General features: G+C 35.9%; 3 protein-coding genes across 4 annotated transcripts; 2 read left to right on the forward strand and 1 right to left on the reverse strand.

The window, feature by feature from the left end:
- Nucleotides 1–26: 26 nt before the first annotated feature.
- LOC106174380 (pleckstrin homology domain-containing family M member 2) lies at nt 27–16,017 on the forward strand. 2 transcript variants are annotated; one of them, XM_013555926.3, is made up of 18 exons: nt 27–252; nt 1,977–2,086; nt 2,496–2,605; nt 2,949–3,073; nt 7,358–7,420; nt 7,558–7,665; nt 7,981–9,458; nt 9,658–9,727; nt 10,105–10,260; nt 10,699–10,787; nt 11,132–11,264; nt 11,548–11,702; nt 11,998–12,066; nt 12,470–12,635; nt 12,810–12,830; nt 13,401–13,571; nt 13,845–13,964; nt 14,248–16,017. In XM_013555926.3, exons 1-18 carry the CDS (start codon nt 130–132, stop codon nt 14,341–14,343), a joined length of 3,363 nt encoding a protein of 1,120 aa, XP_013411380.2. In that variant the 5' UTR covers nt 27–129; the 3' UTR covers nt 14,344–16,017. The 2 variants fall into 2 exon arrangements, with proteins under 2 accessions (XP_013411380.2, XP_013411387.2); XM_013555933.3 differs by lacking the exon at nt 12,810–12,830 and having other exon boundaries at nt 30–252.
- On the forward strand, nt 3,082–7,349 carry LOC147759843 (E3 ubiquitin-protein ligase TRIM56-like). Its single transcript, XM_086994918.1, has one exon. The coding sequence runs from the start codon at nt 5,134–5,136 to the stop codon at nt 6,319–6,321; it is 1,188 nt and encodes a 395-aa protein (XP_086851044.1). The 5' UTR covers nt 3,082–5,133; the 3' UTR covers nt 6,322–7,349.
- Nucleotides 14,957–22,079, reverse strand: LOC106174409 (cdc42 homolog). Its single transcript, XM_013555964.3, has 5 exons — nt 21,891–22,079; nt 19,197–19,333; nt 18,173–18,355; nt 17,588–17,785; nt 14,957–17,294 (listed from the first exon to the last, which is right to left on the reverse strand). Exons 2-5 carry the CDS (start codon nt 19,299–19,301, stop codon nt 17,205–17,207), a joined length of 576 nt encoding a protein of 191 aa, XP_013411418.1. The 5' UTR covers nt 19,302–19,333; nt 21,891–22,079; the 3' UTR covers nt 14,957–17,204.
- Nucleotides 22,080–22,116: the final 37 nt, after the last annotated feature.

A 22,116-nucleotide genomic window follows, 5' to 3' on the forward strand; every position in this document is an offset into this window, starting at 1 on the left:
CAGTCAAAACACAGATAGAAATCTCGTATCGCATTTCCGGGTTGTGACATGGAGAGAAAACCAAAACAAATATGGAGGTTTTAGGTCGTGAAAATCAGCTGAGTGAGTGATCAAACCAATTAACAAACTATGGCTGCCCCCATGGGGGACTCTAGGAAATGGAGAAGAAACTATTTGGTGGGGCCGAGGTCACAAGAACGCTTAATGCTCAAGGATCGCATTTTAGATGGTATTTCAAAGTCGATAAAAAAGGTGAGACATCGTCATGTGATCCATTCAAAATCTGCTCAGGCACATATATATTGCCTCCGTTCAGATCTTCGCTCTTCTACTGAAAGCAGAAAGTAGCACAGTTAGGCCCTGAACTGGGGAATTTCAGATGGTTAATTTGGTTGCTGTATCGCTGTAAACATTGAATGAACGCTGTGCCACAATCTTATTATGTACTAGTACAGTATGTTCTTTTCTGTCCTTACTGGGGGTACTGACATGAAGCAGCCATTGTAATACTACTGCTGTAATGTTCAGTAATAATTGCTATGTTTTGCCTGGACCATTTACTCTAAGAGTACTTGATGAGAGATGGAATTTGATTTTTCCTAGGGTGCAAGGATGGGGGGTTTTTAGGGTACCAATTTGTTTGAATGACTTACTATCAGGCATTTTTATTTATTGTTTATTTTACAAACAATTATTTAAAATGATCAATGAGATAGGAAAAAAATCTGGTTATTTAATCATTGAAACTGTAGCATTAGCATTTGACAGTCACATTTATTTTTGGTTAAAGAAAGGGGATCAAAATGCATGGCTTTATACATAGTTGACTATTTTCACTAATATGAGTGATGTCTTATTCAGAATTGTTCAGTCCCTGCTAAATAAGCACACAGGAGAACTAAACCTGTTTTTGCAGGCATTACTTCAATAGACAGAAAGTGGTGGTGGAAATACTGGAATTTAATGCTCTTCTAACCTCACCATTATATTTAAGGCTATAATCACTTGAAAGTGAAACACACTAGTTTAAGGGAGGGCAGATACAGGTGAAATTATAGCAATTAGAAATAATTTCATTGTCCAGGGAGCTTGAATTTACTTAAGACTAATTTAGTCCAATTAAATGCATCCTGTGGTGAAAATGAGTCAAGTATTTTGGCCGCGAAGACAGGTTGCAGCAGGTTGCTACTGATTTATATGTACAAGTATAAATTCAGTGAAGGAGAATATATTTAAACCCCATTTTGCATGAACACTGTACCATCAGATAAGCCATGTGTGTCCAGACTAATTATAGCTTTGGTTCTGTATTTGAATGAAATTAAGCATTGATTGTGACTCAGAGGGATGCTTAAGGTCAAAGCAGGGGCGGATCCAGAGATATTATCTGACGAGGTTCCAAATTATCTTTGTTGACCCTTCCTCCTTTTCTGACTGACTTACAAAAGAAAAAAATTAGATGTTAACTTAAAAATTCTGACAATCTTCTGGAAGACTCAGAAGATGCTTTCTGTCCGCCCCTGCAAAGGTCATTCATATTTAAACATAATGTACAGTTACTAAGTAAAGACTCAAATCATGTAGATTAGATATATATATTTATTTGAGCTTGTACGATGATTATTTTTATTATCTTGTTTAAAATTTAAGATAACAGTAGATAGCCTCTGTGTCTATCTCATTTCACCATGGATTCATCAGCAAGTACTGAACTCTTTATAAATAAACTCACTTTGGAGTTACTTGATATTTAAGTCTGTGAGCAAAATCTGTATGCTTATGTTTGGTGTTAATCCTTTAGCAATATCTTTGTTATTAGTATTTGTGAGTGAGTGTGGAAATAATCAATAATTATACTAGCATTCTTGTTAGTCACTGCTGCTTGAAAGATTTTTTTAATAATAAAGAATACATATATTCCCGTACTGACAGCTTTATTTTGCCATATTTAATTTTTAATTTTCAATTCAATTCAGATACAAGAACTTCATATCACGAGAGGTCCCTCGTCTCCACTAGTCCTCACAAATCAAGATTGGGAGCTGAATAAACTGTGTGAACACTTGGACCATGCTTTGCTTCATGGGTAAGCATGGGAATATCGTCCAAGGGTATTGTTATGTTTTTGTGAAAATGTTTTTACTAGATGCTCTTTAGAGAAAAGATACTAGTACTTGCACAATCCATAACTATTTATCACTTTGAGTTTATGTCAGAATATTTTTAATTTTTGAAATTTAGGTTAATAAATTTAAAAAATGAGATGTGTGAAACTTGTCATAATTCTGAAACTAAAAAAAAAACTTGATATGTTAAAAAAACAAAAGACATAGGCAGGTGAAGTACCAATTCTACAAAGATTGTGATGACCCTATTCTATTATGTGCAGACTTTGCAGCATGTTGAGAAGGTTAGAACAGTATATAAATAAAAAAAACTGAAAAAATCAGTTTCCCTGAAAAAATCAGTGATTGTAATGTCTCTTTTCTCCTCAGACTTCGCAGCGTGACCAGGGGATACTGGATGGTGGTGCGGGAATTCACTCACAGAACCTCGGTCAAAGAAATCAAAACCCTTACCAACGTCACCACTGAGCTGGGAAGAGGTATGATCTGGAATTCTTGATAACAGACGAGGATTGTTAATGTATTTTATTTAGATTTTGAATGAATATTAGTCATTTAGATGATGAATAGTTTAATTGAGTCCTTTTGTTACAAGTATGAAATACTAATACATAAAAACAAAGAGAAAAGAAATAAAGAAAAACGTATAGTTTGTAAGAACTTTGCTTGAACAAGTGATTAAATGTATTTCTTTAAATTCCACTTTATCTGTTATCTTACTGAAATAATTTTAATTTTATGTCTGAATAATATATTATTTGTAAATGAAGCAGTTTTGTTTGGATTATAAACTTAATTTGTATTTACTCCTTTTACAATCAGGTCGATCCTGGTTGTTTATGGCCATGAATGACGGGTTACTGGAGAGTTACTTGCATTGCTTTGAGAGTAATGTGAAGATGGTGAAGAAGCACTATGTGAAGGAGGCATTGGTGCTGGACAGTGAGGTATGGGGGGGATAACCTGATAATGCTTGGGCAACCCTACTACTCTGGGTCATATTACTCTTTCTTCTTCATTTCACGATCACTCCTCTTCCTCCTGGTTGACCAACACTTCTTCACCATATTCCTTCTCCTCATGGTCACTTTCCTCTCCTTCATTATCTCTGTCCCCTCTTCCTCCTTTTCCTCTTTCTTCTCATCATTACCCTGTCTTCTTATCTTGTACTCTCCTGACCTCTTATCCTGCATTATCCTGTCCCCTTATCCCTCATTACCCTGCCCCCTTATCCTGCACTATCCTGCCTCTTATCCCTCATTACCCTGCCCCCTTATCCTGCACTATCCTGCCCTCTTATCCCTCATTACCCTGTCCCCTTATCCTACACTATCCTGCCCTCTTATCCCTCATTACCCTGCCCCCTTATCCTGCACTATCCTGCCCTCTTATCCCTCATTACCCTGTCCCCTTATCCTGCACTATCCTGCCCTCTTATCCCGCATTACCCTGCCCTCTATTCCTGCACTATCCTGCCCCCTTATCCTACACTAACCTGCCCTCTATTTCTGAACTACCCTGACTTCTTATCCTGCATCATCTATTTATTCTATTAAGACCAAACAATTCTATGTTGAGTTTTCTAAACTGTAATTCTGCTAGTACATAGATCTTATTCATATATTTTTCATATTATTATATCTTTCATTTTGTTTCAAATTATTATAAAAAGTTTTTGTCCTTAGTCTGTGTTCTTAATGTCATGATTCTCTTATCATATAATGTATTACAATCAACCTTTGGATTGGTAGTTGCTTATCATTGTCAGTTCATTTTTATTATAAAATATTTTGAAGTCGGACAGATAAAATCAGTTATGTAGAATTTAAATTACTTAATGTATCCATATAATGTATGACTGTTTATTTTCATGACAATAGTCTTCATTGTGCAAATATTAGTTTCATTGAACATATTGTGAATTTGTGTCACATCCTTTAGTAAAATTGTAGTTGTGCTAGTACCTAACCAATAGATAAATAAATAAAACATTACATTGAACATAATTTTATATAAGTATTCAAAAATGAAATTGGATTCTATTAAAATTTATAATGTTCAGCTTCTTATCCATTATTTCTTAGTCTGCATCTGATGAAAAAAGGCAAGATAAAATATATATTAAGTTATGTTTAAAATAAATATATTATTTAAATTGTATAATCATGTATTACACTTAATACATTTAGAAGGAAACTTTCTCACAAATTCATATTATAAATGATAAGCATGCGTCATCTTAACAAGGGTACTTTTAGTGTTTTCTTTCACCCAGAGCAGAACAGAAATACCTCCAAGCTTTGTTCAATTTCTTTAACCTGAGCTTAGAATGAACAATACCATTGTGTGGCCAAACAATTCTAACTCTAAGATCAGAGAAAGTGGTACTCCTGTCTATGCAGTTCTTGCAATGCCACTGAGCTAACAGTCAAAACATTGACCTTGTATATAATGTTAATAAAAATATAAGGGAGGGGGATTTTTGCACAAAAATCCCTCGTAACATCAAATAGATGTCCCATGCATTATGACTGGAGGTGTTTATTTCAAACAAGGGGGGTAAAATAAATACCTGTGAGTGTGGCTTTTTTGTGTTAACTGTGAAAACCATAGGATCAATAGTTTCTTTTCTTACTTAAAGCGTCAATATGATTACGTCAAACAACACAAACTGAGTGTTCTAATTGACCTAATGGTTGCCATAGTCAGGTAACATCAAGTAATAAACAGAAGAAACATATTTTTTCCTACCTACGAGCAGTTCTGAAAGGGAAAGGAAGAAAAAAAGACGTATTTTGGTGGAAATTCTTATGAGGCATTAAGTTACTTATTTGAGAAGTCTTTGTGGTACTGTGTACTTTGTGAACTAAAGCTGCATCACTGAGAAGTAGAGATAAAAGTTAGGAAACCTTAAAACTTTTTGACTGAGAAATTTGACATCAAAAGGAACATACAACCAGGTTTCTATTCATCAACACCTAGTACACTTACACAGAGACTGACAGATATGGCAGAAGCATCTCCAGCAGATTCCCCGAATGAACTCTTGCAATGCAATATTTGTTTAGAAGAGTATAAGGACCCCCGTGTGCTGTCTTGCCACCATACATTTTGTTACAACTGTATATCTGACCACGCAAATAGCACCGCTTCTGAGAATGGGACATTTAAGTGCCCGATTTGTAGGAAAGAGATACAAATTCCAACAGGTGGGCTTGCAGAATTGACAAAAGATTTCCGTATTCCAAAAATCAAAGACCATCTGTGTCTAAAAAAGCAGCAAAAAGTCTCAGTTCAAACTGAAGAAACTGATGCCACGTCAGGACATGTGTCAGCACAGTCACAACCTCCATTGGCTGGACAAGAAGCAAATCCAACACCAGCACCATATGCTCCCCTTTTCATACAGGAGGTAGAATTTGTGCGTTCATTCAGTGCTATATTGGAAGATGATCACAGAAATGTGAACATAACTGGGTTAGCCACAGATAAGCAATATGTCTATATTGTGGATATTGGAAACAACAGAACTAAGGTATTCAAACACACAGGACATTTCAAGTTTGACATTAAACTGACAAAACCATTTGATGTGGCTGTGTCACAGTCTGGCACTAGTAGCCTGTATATAACATCACATGGTGACAAATGTGTCAAAGTATATTCCACCAGTGGTCATTATGAAACAGATATGGGTCATTTTGAGGGGCCATGTGGCATTACATTGAACAAACAAGGTCATGTGATGGTTTGTGACTGCAAAAAGAATTCTATCTGCACATTCTTTGCAGTTGGTGGGAATCTCAGAGACACTATTCCTGCCAGAGGGTCAGAACTTCGCTATATCTCAGTGAACAGGGTGGAGGATAACATTGTGATATCAGACAGGGAAGAACACTGTGTACATGTGCTGTCACCTGGTGGTCAGTTGTACCAGTATGGAACATATGGCAGTGGTGATGGTCAGCTGTGTGAACCACGTGGAGTGTGCACAGATAGCTATGGTCACATCTTCATTGCTGACAGGAATAACAACAGAATAGTGGCATTGAGTCCACAAGGACAGTTTATTAGAAATATTGTCACTGAGGAGGATGGGTTGGAGCAGCCCACAGCATTAGACATCAACCCTGCTGGCCAGTTGGTGGTGGCAGAGAAACAGGGCAACGTTAAGACCTTTCAGTACTTACAATAAAGACTGCTCACAATTTTCATATTGCAATAGGGATCTTGCAAGTGCAGATCTAAACTGTTGGGCATGAAATTGTAGAAAAACCGAAGCAGTAGCCAGAGTAGCTACCAAGCCTGCTAAGAAACTAGACTAAAGAAAACACCGCATAATGTCAAAGTGCTAGTACTGTGCTCATTTTATGATTACAGCATGTTTTAATACTGATCTCATGTAAAGTGAATGTAAAGTGTATTGGCACATATTTGAAATGACTTTGAAACAAATAGTGAAATGTACATATTTCAGTTTCAAAGAAAAAAAAGGAAAAAAATTGAATGATTGGTGTAATTATCTTGCAACTAGTGCAACTACCAGCATAATCATGTAATGTGTGTGTTTATTTTGAACATTAAATCAAATAATATACACTTTTGACTTGTTTTCTATTTTATAGACAGATACTTTGTGTGTGGAGATTTACCCACTATGATGATCTTTTTCTGTCATTGCCATTGCTGTATGCATTGCTGTTCCAAGTAGTCTCAGGCCTGCAGTCTTGTGCTAATTACATTTTCTCAATTACCAGTAACATTCATATATGTATATTAAAAATTGGAGCAGTATTTTAGTTGATAATATATCAATCCTGTAAGTTTTGGAATAATCAGTATTAAGCTATACCTAATTAACATGATGTGCCTCTTTCTTATATTCCTGTTATTCTTCTATTTTTCTTCCTTGCCCCTTTCTTCCTTCTCTACTCCTTCATACTTATTATTTTATGAGACCACCTCCTCCTCCTCTTCCCCTTTCATATCTTTCTCCTCCTGATCCTCCTCCTCCTTACCCTCCTCCTGCTCTTCTTGGACCTTCCTTTCATATGAAAACCTCTCCTGAGGAGACAGCTTAGTTTTAATGAAACATGTTTTAGTTAAAAGCCCAGTAATCCTGCTTGTTAGTCATTGACTTTACTCATTATTAAACTCTGGCATACAAAGGATGTGCAAAGCAGGAGAAGCAATATTGAAGTACATTAAAGTTGTCTTTTCTTTGCTTTCAGAGGTTAGACATATTGGTAACACTAGTCTCAGGATTGGACTTCATCACATTTGACCTGACCTATGTAAGTTGACCCATTAATTTTCAAGCTTTTTAAAGAAGATTAGAAAAGCTTGTTAACTGTGATTAAAAACATGCTAGTAATAACTTGTTTGGAATTTATGAAATTAATCATTAAAAATTCATCCATCTTGACTCCAGGATATGACGTATCTGGACTTCAGCTGTCACTGCCCTGGGGTGGACAGTCCAGACGAGGACAAAGAGGACCGAATTTCCATCTGCAGTATGGAGAGTAATGTGTCACAGGTACTTATAATTGATAAGAATTGAACTGGTTGAAAACCATGAGAATTCCACCCACATATAATGCTTATTAACAAAATAAATAATATTTTGACAAGTTTATACATTTTTGCACTCTTTGATTCATGTGTCATGGGCAAAGAACAAATAAAAAGTTGTTTTTTTTAGATAAGAATTTCAAAATTTTTAGAATGTTTATTATTTTAAAATGTTTTAGAAAACTGGGGCAGAAATGCAGAGGGTGAGAAGTGGTGTTTTCGATGAAAATGAAAATGTTTTCAAATTTTTCCAAATTATATTCGTCCTCATTTGTTTAAGATGTTCGACCATAACAATGACATGGCAGGACGTGCCAGGACGGAATCCATGCTGCCTTTTCCACGGTCACCAGGTCATGATGACCTCTTGCCAGTCAGACCACGGTCCATCAGCTCACTGTCCTCACAAATGTCCACGCCTCAGTCCTCAACCGGGGACTTTTCTCGAGGATCTTACATTGAGGATGAGGATTTCGGAGCAGAAGAGGAGGAGGGCAATATAGAAGTCATCCATGTGAAGAGCAAGAAAAAGAAAAAGAAGAAAAAAGGCAGCAGTCATGGTAGTAGTTCAAGTACACCTGCCACACCTGTGACACCTGTCACACCTGTTGATGCACCTGTGTTTTGTCCCATATCACATTCCAATGACAAGATTCCCAAGCCCTCTCTCCAGGAGGACTCTCCATCCCACCCAACACAATCGGGCCCTAAACAGGTGTCTCCTCTAACACAATTAACAGCTGTCACTTCACCAGATGATGATACCAAAGGGGACAATTCTGTGCCACCGAAATCCCGCAAAGAAACCACTTCTATAGTCAGAGATTCTTTTATCAACAGTGATGAACCTCCTGATTTAGACCTTATTGAGAGAGCCATTTTAAACGGGCCTGCTATTCGCACACAGCCCTCAGACACGAGCTTACATGTCTCTGACAATCTTCAGCAATCTACATCGTCAACAAGCTTTAATATTTATGATTTCAAAAATCGTACAAGCATATCCAGTCAGGGTAGTAGCGGAGGCAGCAGTGCCTCTGTGTCTGGGTTGTTGGTAGGCGGAAAAGATGAGCACGCTTTATTTCCACGGAGACCATCAGATTATAATAAGTCAGACTTTGAAGTCATCACAGAAGAACAAGACCCAGGAGCTGCTGCCGGGGCTGCGGTGGAGCCACCGTCGGAGAAACATACAGAGGATGAGCCCAAAAGTGGGAAAAAACATGAAGCAAGTGATTTAGAAAAGGCTGATGATTCCAATCTGTTGTCACCTACAGACATTTTAGATGGTGCTTTACAGACAGGAGAGAAAGCAAAGACTCGAAGGGAAAACTGGGGAAGGGCAAAAACGCAGAGGGCAAGAAGTGGTGCTTTCAATGAAAATGAAAATTTTGATTTTAAAGTCAATGAGAAAGGTGCTGATGTAACTATATCTCTTACAAACACAGTCGGGCAAAATGTGCAATTAGTGGGTAAAGATTCTGAAAATTCCGAGATTCCAAGTTCACAGCTTGTCAAGGAACGCAGAACTAGTGAAAGCATATACAGTGACAAAGACAAACTGTCTGATAGTGAGGACAAAACGGAAAGCATGATTGGTCATTCTGATGGTGACCTTGGCCTTGACCTTTCAAGGACAGAAGATCAGCACCAGCAGGAAACTGAAGACACAGAATCAGCAGAAGAATATATTGATGAAGAAGAGGAAAGGGTTATTATGAGAAATTCAGAAGGGAAATCAAGGCAGTTGGATATTAGGTAAGTTTTTCATCCTTTTGAGAGTACAACCCTTGAGCTTTATTATTCCTGCATGCTTTGAGATCAGCATATTGATTGTGAACTAGGTATGGAAACTGAAATTTCTATATGCTATGTGATAGAAGTGCTATGTTTTAAAAGTGGTAAGTGTAGATGCCTTGTTCTTCTGATTAACTGTATTTATGATACTTTGTTTTAGACTGGACAACAACAGCAAACTGTTTCTGATGTTGGAAGTTTTCCAGACAGAGGATGAACAATTTTTAGCGGTTAGTATAAAACAAAATGCCTTGTGGTCGTCCACAGTCTTCCTTGTCAGGGTCACAGTTCAGTTTGTTTTTTGACAATAAAAAAGGACCTAGATGAGATTTCCCTAATAAGAAAGCAGTTGACCCTGGCTTGTAGAGTCATACTTAATTGCTGTGTTATATATTATAACAGATGAATTACTTTACAAACCACTTTAACACATTTTTTTTTTTCACAAAGGGATATGATTTTTAAAAACTTTTTTATGCCCACTGACAGATTTAAAACAGCTCAAGTTCTCCTGATTAACAGATGAATTACTTTGTAAAAGAAATAAAGGCTTTTGTTATGGCAGGAGATTTTGATCAAAAAGTTTGTATTCCTGTCTTTATTTTAGATGTACCCCACCACTGTTGGCCATACAGAAGGGAATACGCAGAAGGTATTTGTGATGTTGACATCCAACGCCCTCTATATTCTAACACCAGGGCCTGGCCGAGGCAAATACAACAAGGAGACGGTGGTACGATACCAGGAGATCGACTATGTTGATGTAAGTGACCTCTTTTGGTGGAAGTTGGAATATTTGTTGCCAGTTAAAAAAGGGTTGTCACACTACAGTCCCATCTAGATCCCAAGACTGCTGGGATTCTTTTACTTAGAAGTTTTTATGCCTCACTGACTATTTTTACCTGCAATTTTTAAACTTAGTTGTGAATTTATATTTAGTTTTAAAGAGGGCAAATTGTTCTTGAAGAACCTTAACATTTTTTCATGGTGCATGCATCCAGCTTAATGGAACCTTGTCAGTAATAAATATTATTTGTTGGAATGGATGCATGTAAACATGGAAGGAGGGACCCCATTAATCTACTAAAAGCATAGATCATAGCTATTCTGTGCAACATTTATCAGATTATGTCAGATGCTGTGTTGTTTGACTATGTTAGCACACATATTTGCATTCTTATGTTTGTTTTTTCTCTTCCAGTTGTCAGTAAACTTCCAAACAGTTCACATAGTTTGCACAAACAGAAGAAAACAGCACTGGATCACAACTGGAGATGAGGAACTGACCAAGTAATTGTCCCTTTCCACACTATTTTATAGTCAGAACATTTGTAGCATTTTATTTGTGTCAGATTTTAAAGTATCAATCCATTAAAGCTGAGCTTTCTTTCTGGCAAGCTTTTGGATTGTCCATTCATTTAACTCTAAAATGTGACTCTTTCTTCTCCTGTAAAAGCACTTTACATATCAACTGTAGATTTATTTTTTAAAGTAATGTGGTGAATGTATTTGATAATTGATTATATTTTGATGTGTTGTCCTTTATGGATACCGTTTTTGTAAGTCATCTTTTCAAAGTGTAACGTCCAAGTTTCCATTAAATGTGACTCATTGATATTGATATTTACCACCAGGGCTATGGTGAAATCACTGGAAGAGGCAGTGCGTAACTGCGAAGTGGATCTCCTGCGACTCAGCGTTCTCACTGATGCCACCACACAGAAGATAGCAATGAAGAAATGGTTAGCACAAGAATGTGGAGTAGCTGTGAGTTTTACTTTGTTGTCTTTATTTTAACATCTAGTATTCCGTATGAAATAAATGTCTAAGTAGAACTGATTGAAAATAGACAAATATTGAAAAGCTATGTAGTAAGAATAACAAGATTGTTACTTATTTATTGGTATGAGATTGGTAACTTTTCATCAGTATGAGATTGGTAACTTTTTATTTAATTTTTCAAGAGGTGGTATTTTGCCATTGCAGAAATCTCCCTTTAAAATTCAAACTATTACTAGCCAATGTTTTACTTGAACTTCTCTATTCTCAGTCCAGTGAGGTGGAACTCCTGTGTTACAGTCTGGTCAGTTGGGAGGACACACAGTCCAAATCTCGGAGTGGACTGGCCAAAGAGGGGACGCTACTGGTCAAGACTCCCAACAATCTGTACGGTCACACGTGGAAGGCTGCCTTTTTTGTACTTAAGTATGGGCTTTTCTCATTTAAGCATTTGTCATTCTTTAAGTAATTTTGGAAGTTTTTTTTTCCATTATTGTTATAATTGTAATTAATAAACTTTGGAAAGAAAACAAAGGTGGATGATACCAGAACAAAATGTTGAAAAATAATAAGGCTTGATATATAAGGAATGGACCCTGATAGAATTTTCCATGTTATTTAGATGAAAAAGTACTTGCCAAATTAAGCCAAAAGGTTTAAAAGTGAAGTCAGCAGAATTTTAATAAGACGATATTTAACTTTTCTCTTGTTTTATTCCTAGAGATGGTATATTGCTCCAGTTTCCAAATAAAAATAACACAAAAGAGCCCGAAAGAACAATCCAATTGGGGTATGTTAAAAGATAAACATGTTTGTACACTGACACAACCATGCATGCTCTTTTTTAAAATGAAGATAAACTGTAACATCATAAATTTCCTTTTTGGCAAAGTTTAAACACATCATGCACACTAAATGTTTCCCTGAAGTACATTTTATTATTATTAAATTATGATGATTTCTTACAACCGTAATTTGTTTAACATCACAGGTTGAAGTTTTACATTTATAGTGTAGATATAATAGAATACTGTAAGAGATACCATAGTCAGTTAAATAAATCAAATATAATAAAAGTATACACATAATTAAAATACGTTCATTGTAAAGTATAATTTTCACCCAGTTTGTGTTTATAAGTATGAAAGATAATAAGCAGTATTTGTGACTGGATCTTTTTGATCGTTTCATAGTGGTGAAGATTGCTGTGGCTGCAGACGAGCTCACGTCTCGGACAGGGAGAACTGCTTTGAGATTATCCTCTCGGACAACAGCACAATTCAGATGTCCGCATCAAATGAATCAGAGACGTTTGATTGGCTTCAGACTCTGTGTAAGGCTGTTTCAGAAGGAATGGGGGTAGGTGTTCTTAAATGCTTAAGTTGTTACTTTCATTTATTTAGTTACTTATAATTTATAGAATGGACAAAAAATTAAATGAATGCTTATTTTTTTATTGTCAAATAGTCATGCTATTTTATTGTCACATTTTTGTAAAGAATATTTATTTTACATCATGAATTTTATCTTCAGAAGACGATGTTGCTAGAAGGGGTAGGTCAATAAAATTGAGTAGTCTTGCCTTTCCTCAGTATGTGTTCCAATTCCAAAAGATATATTGTCAGTACAATAACATCCTACTATTTGTTAGCACTTATGAAGGTATAGCATTTTATGTTCCTATCCTGCTTAGATTTAAGAGAAATTCATGCAAACTCAGCATTCATGAGAGGTAAATTATAAGATAACCATGACCTTCCTTCATCCTTCACAGTTTCAAATGCTGAAGAGCTATATTTTGCTGAAATATAATAGATTGAAACAACTGCCAAGTCCCAATGATTATTATAAATCTTCAGTTTGAAATGTCTGAAAATACCCTGATTTCATTGTAGCCTTAAAATTTGTGATTTTTTGTTATCCCTCTAGTATTCCAATCCCTTACACCATTGAGATTATATAGGCATTATGAACAACATCCAATGAGTTAGTCTGAAGTAAATAGTAATAAAACTGCAGTTATTATTTCACCGTTTGTAGTTCATTCCTAATTGGCTTAATTTTCTAATTACCTGATTGGTGTATTTATAACCAATCATCGTTAGAATTCCATTTACCTCCTAGGCTCCTGGTGGAGTGGGTGTTCTACCCTGCTGTGCTGTGCTCACTCCTAACAAATTATTCATGTGCCATGAGGACCTGCAGACATACTTCTTTAGAACCATAGGCTCTGCAAATGTGTTAGATGTGACAGGCATCACAATTGACCCCACAGACGAGAGATATTGTATTGTGGTGAGTATGCATGGGAGAGGTGTTGGGTATAAAGTTAGAAAAATAGATAGAGAGAGAGAGGGAGAGAGAGAGGGGGAAGGAGATGAAAAGAGAAAAGGGGGAGAGAGGACAGAGTTTGTGCATTTATACAAGAGAGACAGTTACGAGTGTTTGTGTGTGTGAATTGATATTTGCTATTGTGGCATGCATCACCGTCACAATTTAAATACAACATCAAGGGATATACATGTATTTAGCTGGAACATTTTAAAAGTTTTATTTTTATGTTTTCAGGAGTTTGAGTCACAGGACAGGAAAGTCAGCAGTGAACAGTGGATTCTATATTTTGCATCGACAAAAGAACAACGAAAGTTCACAGAAGCCCTATCTGATGCATGGAAGAGACACTTTCAGGTAACCACTGATGCAAGATAACAAGTTTGATGCTTGGTAGTTTTTGTCATTTTTTGAGGGTATTTTACTTCAGTAATATTAAACATTGAACTGTGTTTGTTTATACTCATACTTGAAATAATATTATTTTTCTTATTCATGGTTATTGTAACAAACAATGACCATGTTTTAAATACTGGGAATAAAATAATAGAAAAACGCTTATCATATAATTGTATTCATAATTGTGTCCCCATTTATAGAAACTTAAGATGAACAAAACATTTGTTTTTCTTTTTTCCAGGTCTCAATACCAGTAAACATATTTGAGGACATGACCTTACAGTGGAAATGCAAGGATACCTTAGCTAATGCTTTGGCTCCACTATCAATCAGTTGAGACCTTTTTTGGCTCTCACACGTACCAAATATGTGAAAACTGTCCTTACCATCATTAGTTGCCTAAGACCTGATCTATTTCCTTTATCAGTCAGTGAAACTGGTTAAATATTGACTTAAGTTACACCAAAATGTCCAGTGCAATGGTCAGGCCTGTTATCAGTCATCCGGGGTCAGTTACAGAGTGGACATCTATAACATGTAACTGTAGGTGAATAGGTCATTTGCTGACATCTTGTATCTTCAGAGATCATTTGCATGTGCTCTGTGTATCGATTATCCAAGACCTTTTTCAGATTAACAGGCTTCTCATCTTCACAAAATGCTCAATAAACTTACTTGCTCTGTGTTATATACAAGAAATCTACTTTTTCTCTTTTCATTGTCTTCCACTTAATGCTGAAAGTGGCAATTTTCTGAAAGAATTTAATGCTACAATTTTCAGCATTTATTTTTTTGTATTGCCAAGTTCCATGCAGTCGTACATAAAAAGAAAACCTTTTATCTCTAAGACTGGAACTGCCATATATCAAATATAGATCAACTAAATGGTATCACTGCTGTTACCGTGACCAGAAATGTAAAATTAAATGACAAAAAAAGATCACAGGTGGTTCAAGTGTATACTATTTATTTTTACCATCTTATTGAAAATGTAATATGTACAGTAAATGACTAAATATATATTAGGTTAGTAGTATGCACTGGACTTCTGCATATTGAATGCAGGTTTATTTGTATCATAAAAACGACTTCCCTTTTTATTTATTTTCAATTTTTTACCAAAAAAAAAAAGATAAATAAAGCTACAACTAATGCTATGATTATATGATTTTGAAGAAATAATGATAATAATTTAAAATAATTACACTAGTCTGTGAAAGGTTTCTCATTTTTCCATGGACACTTGCACTTACAAACAATTGGGTTTGTGTGGAAAACTTGATTACGTATTTTAACTACTTTAAACATTCAATGATGTAAAAAGGTTCTTAAATAGTCCGTGGTCTTGTTTCTTTCATTATTAAGTACACAGATAAACCTCTGACACCACTGAAAACTTGTAGCATATTTTACGGTGTTGAAAGACTAGCATGAAGGTCTGCTTTGAAATTATTCAGGGCAAAAAAGCCACTCCAATCCTTGAGATGAATAATCCCTGTCTTGAAGACAACACGAAGTACTGATTCTCTAAGAAACTTGGTCAACAAAAGCCAGCATAGAAAACCCCATTCCATCTTCAAACAAACAAGGACTTCTCTCATTTTTCAATTCTGAGCCCCAACTTGAGTGCACTGGGCACACTTATTAACTTTTTTTTCTTTGACAAAATATTTATAGATATTCCTCTGGCCAATTCTGTGCACATTTTTAAGCTATGAGAAATGAGAAAAATTTGGGGAAAAGGTCTGGAATAATAATACGTGTCACTTCACTTGATCAAAAGCTTGGCATTAAATAAAACGTGCACGCACAGATAACCTTTAACATTACAAGACCCATAAAAATCTATAATTAAAGAGATCGGTCAACTAAATTCTACAATATGGGTGTTTCCGTGTTGCCAATTTATAACCGCATTAGGCTTGAGAAGTACTACACAGTAGAAGCTACATCCAAATACAATACTCAAGTGCCATTTACACATAATCAGCTAAAATGGAACAGTGGATTTTTTTTTTTTTTAATCAACTTAGTTTTGTCCTAAGTGAACGAAATTGATCTTATTCTACCCGTGTTCCTCAAAAGGTTTTACCTACAACATATGAGTATCCTGTGTAAAACTGGACTGCGATGCCAAGTTCTCTATTTTAGCTTAGTCAAAATGAAAGACTAGTTATAACCATAAAAGCAAGCTTGTTTTGGAGTATGAATTTCAAAAACAGCTGGACCCAACTTTCACAACTTTCTTCTTCTTGTTCTTTTTTTTTTGCATAAAAAAAAAAAATAAATAAAAAAAAAGAGCAACAATATTCTGCATGATGGGTGTCAATTTTTAAAAATCTATTGGATTCTTGCCAGTATTCACCTCCTCCAGTGCCAGTGACAATGCAGGGCAGCCATGATCATACCTCCCAAGTTTTAAGCAAAATGCACCCTCAGTATGTTTTCCTTTGACCATGGGATAGTTTCTTTTCTGTTTCTCCCTAATTTCAATCCAGTCTGCATTTAATAGAAGACTGTCGGTCTCACAGGTGTATCATATTTTGGTATGGAAATCCAATTTGTGACCAAAACTCCAATCTTGCGAACGGCATCTTCCATGTCACATTTCTTGGCAGGTACAAATAATCTAATAACTTTTGACCCAATTTATGAATGAAATCCCTTTCAACATTTCTCATCTTCATATATCAAATTCCTGAATTATTTGATTAACCAAGTGAAAGTATCCATGATTTTGTATCCTGTACATCAGCTTTTCAAAAAGCCAGAGAAGACGAAAAAACCAGAAGACATTTCTTCATCATCTTCACACGTGATCTGAATATGAACTAGGACCACAAATAAAATATCCAGTGGTTTCCTGGTGAATTTCAGTTTCAATTTGAGGAGATAGCTGGTGTCTCTCTATGGTTAATTTTCTGTAGTCAGCTGCAAAATTGGCAACAGCAACTGATGATTTTCTTTGCTCGCTACATACCATTTTTTTTACCCCCAAGAGACTCCAGTTCACAAAAAATCTGGGGTAACACCACACACTCTCAGTCACTACTGCTGTGGATATAGACACATCCTGAACAACGGGATGTAAATCTGTGATGCCTGCCCAGGGTTGTATGTATAATGTGAGATACCACAGGAGTTTCAGTCATTTCTGCTGTTTAAGTCCATACATGTGTGTTGTTGTAAGTGAAAAGCCTACAGCAGCAGACATTTCCTTTTCTTGGGGGGCTCTGGGGGCTCTAATGCTGCCAGAATGGCCTCATCAAACACATTCTTTAATCCTCTCTGAAATCATGGCAAAAAAATTAGGTGAAGTATTTGTATGATATGAAGGTATTTATTTATGGGTAAAATAGTTGATCTTTGGTTTGTGTCCGAACTACCCTCTCACACTCAAATATACACATATAATCGTGACTGGTTCATTAATATTTAGAAATTCCCCTTTTTTAAGAAGTTTTAATAGTTATGGATGTTCACATAAACAAGGCATAAGTTTGGCTGACCTTGATTCAATGCATGCATGAATAACTTTTTAAGAAGGGTCTACACAACTCTGTAACTTCCACCCATCCTACCTGTGTTAGAGCAGAACATTCCACGTATTTCACAGCTTTAAGTTCCTTCGCTAGTTTCTCGCCCTGTTCTGGAGAGATTGGCTTCTGTTTGTTTTTGGCGAGTTTTTCTATCGTAGCCGCGTCGTCGCGCAGATCCACCTGTGTTCCCACCAGTAGGAATGGTGTCTTTTGACAGTGATGTGTGATTTCTGGAACCCACTGTAATATTGGAAATTGCAACAATGCGATATCAATAACAAATAACATGTCATTTCTAAAAGCTGTTCCATAATTGGAGAAACTCACTTCAAAATTAGAATTATATCTTGTTCTTTGAAAGTTATGTACAACTTCTAGTACAACCTATGAAGTAAAGATACAAAGTCATCATTAACCGACAGTATCGTTTTGTACACCAAATTTTTTTTCTCAACCTTTGAAATAAAAATGAATATCAATTGCAATACAAATACTGCCCATCTACCATCTGTATACCAGGTTTACATACTGAAATCTTCACAGATAAGAAAAGCTAGAGCCCAGGTCAATATATGGATACAAATACAAACTCAGAGTAATAAGTCCTTAAATCATCCCAAAACTCACCTTCTCTTTCACATTTTCAAACGAAGAAGGCGACACAACTGAAAAACACACTAGGAAAACATCTGTCTGTGGATAACTTAGTGGACGTAGCCTATCGTAGTCTTCCTGTCCTGCTGTGTCAAAAAGTCCCAATGTGTATGGCTCTCCGCCTATCATAACAGTCACAGCATAGTTGTCAAACACCTGCAAGAACAAATTAGAAGTTAAATTGTTAGCGCTACTTCTGGGATACTAACTGAGACACTTTCATGTCCAACAGTGTATTTTTACCCTTTACTGACTGACACGATGACTGGTTTCATAGTCATAAACAGAGGGCTGCCATTTCTTAGGGAGAATATTTGTCATTTTCTTTAGCTAAAGAACCAGAACCTGCAGTTATAAAGTGTGCTATATTATATATGGTGTGTGTTCAAATTATAGTCACCAACCAAACAGTGCACAACTGTAAAGGACAGATAAAGCTGGGTCTCTCCAGGTGCACATGTCACATTATCTCTGACCTTTGCTTTGTTTGGTGGTTGTGCATAGTACCGTATACTAACACATGACATTTTCATGTGATTTACATTTGGACATAACAACAATAATAACAATGTGTAGCTGAATCTTATTCTTTTCTTCTTTCTTGTTCTTTTTATTTGTGTCTTTTGTGTGAAGTTGCACTTTTTTTGTTAATATACTTAATGGCTATTGTTTTAATTTGCACTTTCCGTTCTAAATATAGAAGGTTTAATTTGACAACGAAAAGGAAAAGTTGCAGAATTTTCATAAGACTTGCATTTTCACTGTGCAAATTTTATTATTGCTGAATGTTACATACTGTTTCACATTTTTTTGACAATGAGAAGTTAAAAAAATATATATATACTTATATGCTATAATACACAATGTTGTCAAGTTAGCATAATTTTAGTCGAAAAAAAAAGATATAAGTAATTTATCACCAAACCAACAACAAACATGGAGAGAAATAATATCTTATTACTTAAATATTACAAAAAGTGTTGAAACCCACACTTACTGTTGGTACATATTCCGAGGGAAATTTATTAGTTGTGTAGGAGATCAGTAGACAGGTTTTACCCACAGCTCCGTCCCCCACTACTACACACTTGATTGTCTGCATTCTTCTGGTTACGATGACCCTCTATAAAAGTCCTGATAACAGAAAATTAAAAGCAGTATAAGTATCTATAGTAAAACAGGTGATGGCAATATGTACAGACACATCTGTGTCTGTACATAAAAAGTTCAATATCTGTAAAAAAAAAAAAAAAAAAAAAAAAACTTTCTTCAAAATTGGTAGACAATCTGAAGCAGTTTCTGAAAAAAATCTTGGTCCAAACCTCAGGAAATAAACACGTAATAAGAAAGGGCTCATTATATTTGCCAAGAAATGCTTGAAGAAATGTGTTACTGTAATATATACAAAAGAGCCCTAACTATACACAGTAGTCAGTGTGAATGTGAAAACAATCAGTCCTTTGTGAAAATTGAAATTTAGGTCAAAATTGAGAAAGCATGCTGTGCGTGTGTGTGCGAGTTTGCTGGAAGTAGACAAGGGTTCTAAACAGTATATTACAGAAGTCTTCACCTTAGAGAACTACTTTTTAACTTTCATGTAGTAGGGACATCCAGTTTACTACCTTCAACTATCCTGCTTTTGCAAATCTTTACAATTATTTACAACAGGGGAAAATTTATATATTCAAATAATAGGAAACAAACTGTATATTTCATAGCAGGGCATTCAAAACATGCACAACAAACTTAAAGGACAACTCAGTGGGTTAGATTAATGTATAGAAGCAGGTTCTATGTAAAACTTTGATCAGATTTGTGTTTTGGGAGATTGTTTATTATTATATGAATAAGTCTGGGTCACAAAAGTCCTGTTAAAACAACTAGAATAAAGAATTAGAAAACGAAAACTATTTATCATGATTTCGGAGCACAGCCAGAAGTACTTCCGGCTGAAGGTCACGACCTCGATTTTCCCACGCTTACGACCAATCACAGCAGGCTTCAGTCAGAATTAGATAGACGTCACGACTACACAGCGAAACTTGTCAGACATGTAAGTGCCGCCTGTCCATCTTTTCGGTACATGTACCGATCAAAAACAGAAAACGTAAAGCCCAAAACGCTCTTATACACGTAACCAACTTTGTATGAGCACAAATATTGTCATTTATTGTGAACAGGATAATATGATAATCAGACACACTTGAGACCTGTGAAGCGCATACTCACGTTTCGGAGTAGTTTCGCCATTGCCTCGTATGTGAGTCCTAACTCAGCTTTAAGTGTCCTCCACCGCCCCACCTCCCTCCCAACATACACAGTCTGAGTGCTTCTTCGTCTGTCTCTAATCTTCTTTCGTATCTTTCGAACTTGAGTGGCTATTTTCTTTCGCCCCCTTTTGTCGCTCTCCTCTTCAGACTTGACGCGCGTCTGAGCCATGTTTGCTGTTTTGGCGCCAAATAGTAACATCCGGGTCTCAGCCGTAGTACTTCATTCATAGTAAACCGCGAGACTTAGCGAGAAATTGCGCGTTCTGAAGCCGTACTGTGAGGTGGTAGCTGAGTATTTAAGACGAGTCGTCTTTTATTATTTAATGGAACTTAAAAACGGTATTAGGTAGCTTCATTTTCTGAACGGTTTTGGATAGGATATACCTTGGTCATTATGGGGAAATTGGTAAGTTTTCCAGGAAAATTCATTTTCGTGCTATTTTAAGGGTTTAACGCGCTGAGACTGTCTTTAAAGCAACATTATAACTTTAAAACTTGCCAATGCTGGATCTATGCCTTTTATCTATCACTTACATTTTTAGCATGTTAACCTCAACAAAATGAGTACTTTGCATACCTATTTGACTGAGCATCACTGTGACTAAGGACCAAACTTGGTTACATAACCAAGACTTTAAATGTAGGAAGAGTATAATGGTAAGACAACAGGAGAAATGTTTGCAAAAAATATCTGATGGACAAGTAGTAGTCACAATTGCAGATATGACTGAAAGAAATTGTTATGTACAGAAATATATAATTTCTGGTATAGTTTCACATCTCTACCAATGAAAAAATCAAACTAGAACTTGTGCAATACAATATTTTAAAATATAAAGTAAAAATGTAAAAAGAACTACAGTTATTAACATTATAATGCTGTGTAAATTCGGTCACACTGATTACAATTGGCAATCATTTCACCCAGTGAGACAAGTGTTAACGTTTAAATGCAATTCCATTTTTAAGAAATTCCTCTGTTGAAAGTTTTTAATTTAAACAATTTGCTTTCCACGATCGATCCCATCTTCTCTCACTCTCCCAAGAGTGCCATTTGATCATTTGTGAGTCATCTAAACATATTTCGGGGACACACCTTCAACGTTCGGCTTTTACACGAATATCAAACCACACAAAAAACAATATGAAGTAAGGAGCATGTAGTGTTAATTCTTTTGTGTTAAAAAATCAAACTTAAAACCGGCACTCGTACAGATTTGATCCACATATCACAACTGTGTCAGTAATTTTATGAATGACATCGTCCGCCATATTGAAATGAATATGGGGCACTGACAAGCCGGCCGTTGCCCGGAATCGCCGTCATATTTCCAAAATAAATGGCGCTTTTAACACAAAAATACATACACGAATATGTAGCGTATCAATTAAGTATATTTTCTGATTCGATTGAGACTTACCAGCTTATATTTCGGTCAAGTGCTCACTGGGCGTTAACAAATATGCGGGGATAACATGGAAGGCACGCACGGACTTCCGCATTCATACAAAAACAAGAATATGCGGGACATATACCTTTAATTTTCGAAATTATCAACTTCATTTTCATCCCAATGGCAATTTTAATTATAAACACAACAGTTCTTGGGCACTTTAATATTGAAATCATAACTGATCGCTTAAAAT

The sequence above is a fragment of the Lingula anatina genome, chromosome 9 (assembly GCF_051362555.1).
Source record: "Lingula anatina isolate TDL-2025a chromosome 9, LinAna3.0, whole genome shotgun sequence".
NCBI lineage: Eukaryota > Metazoa > Brachiopoda > Lingulata > Lingulida > Lingulidae > Lingula > Lingula anatina.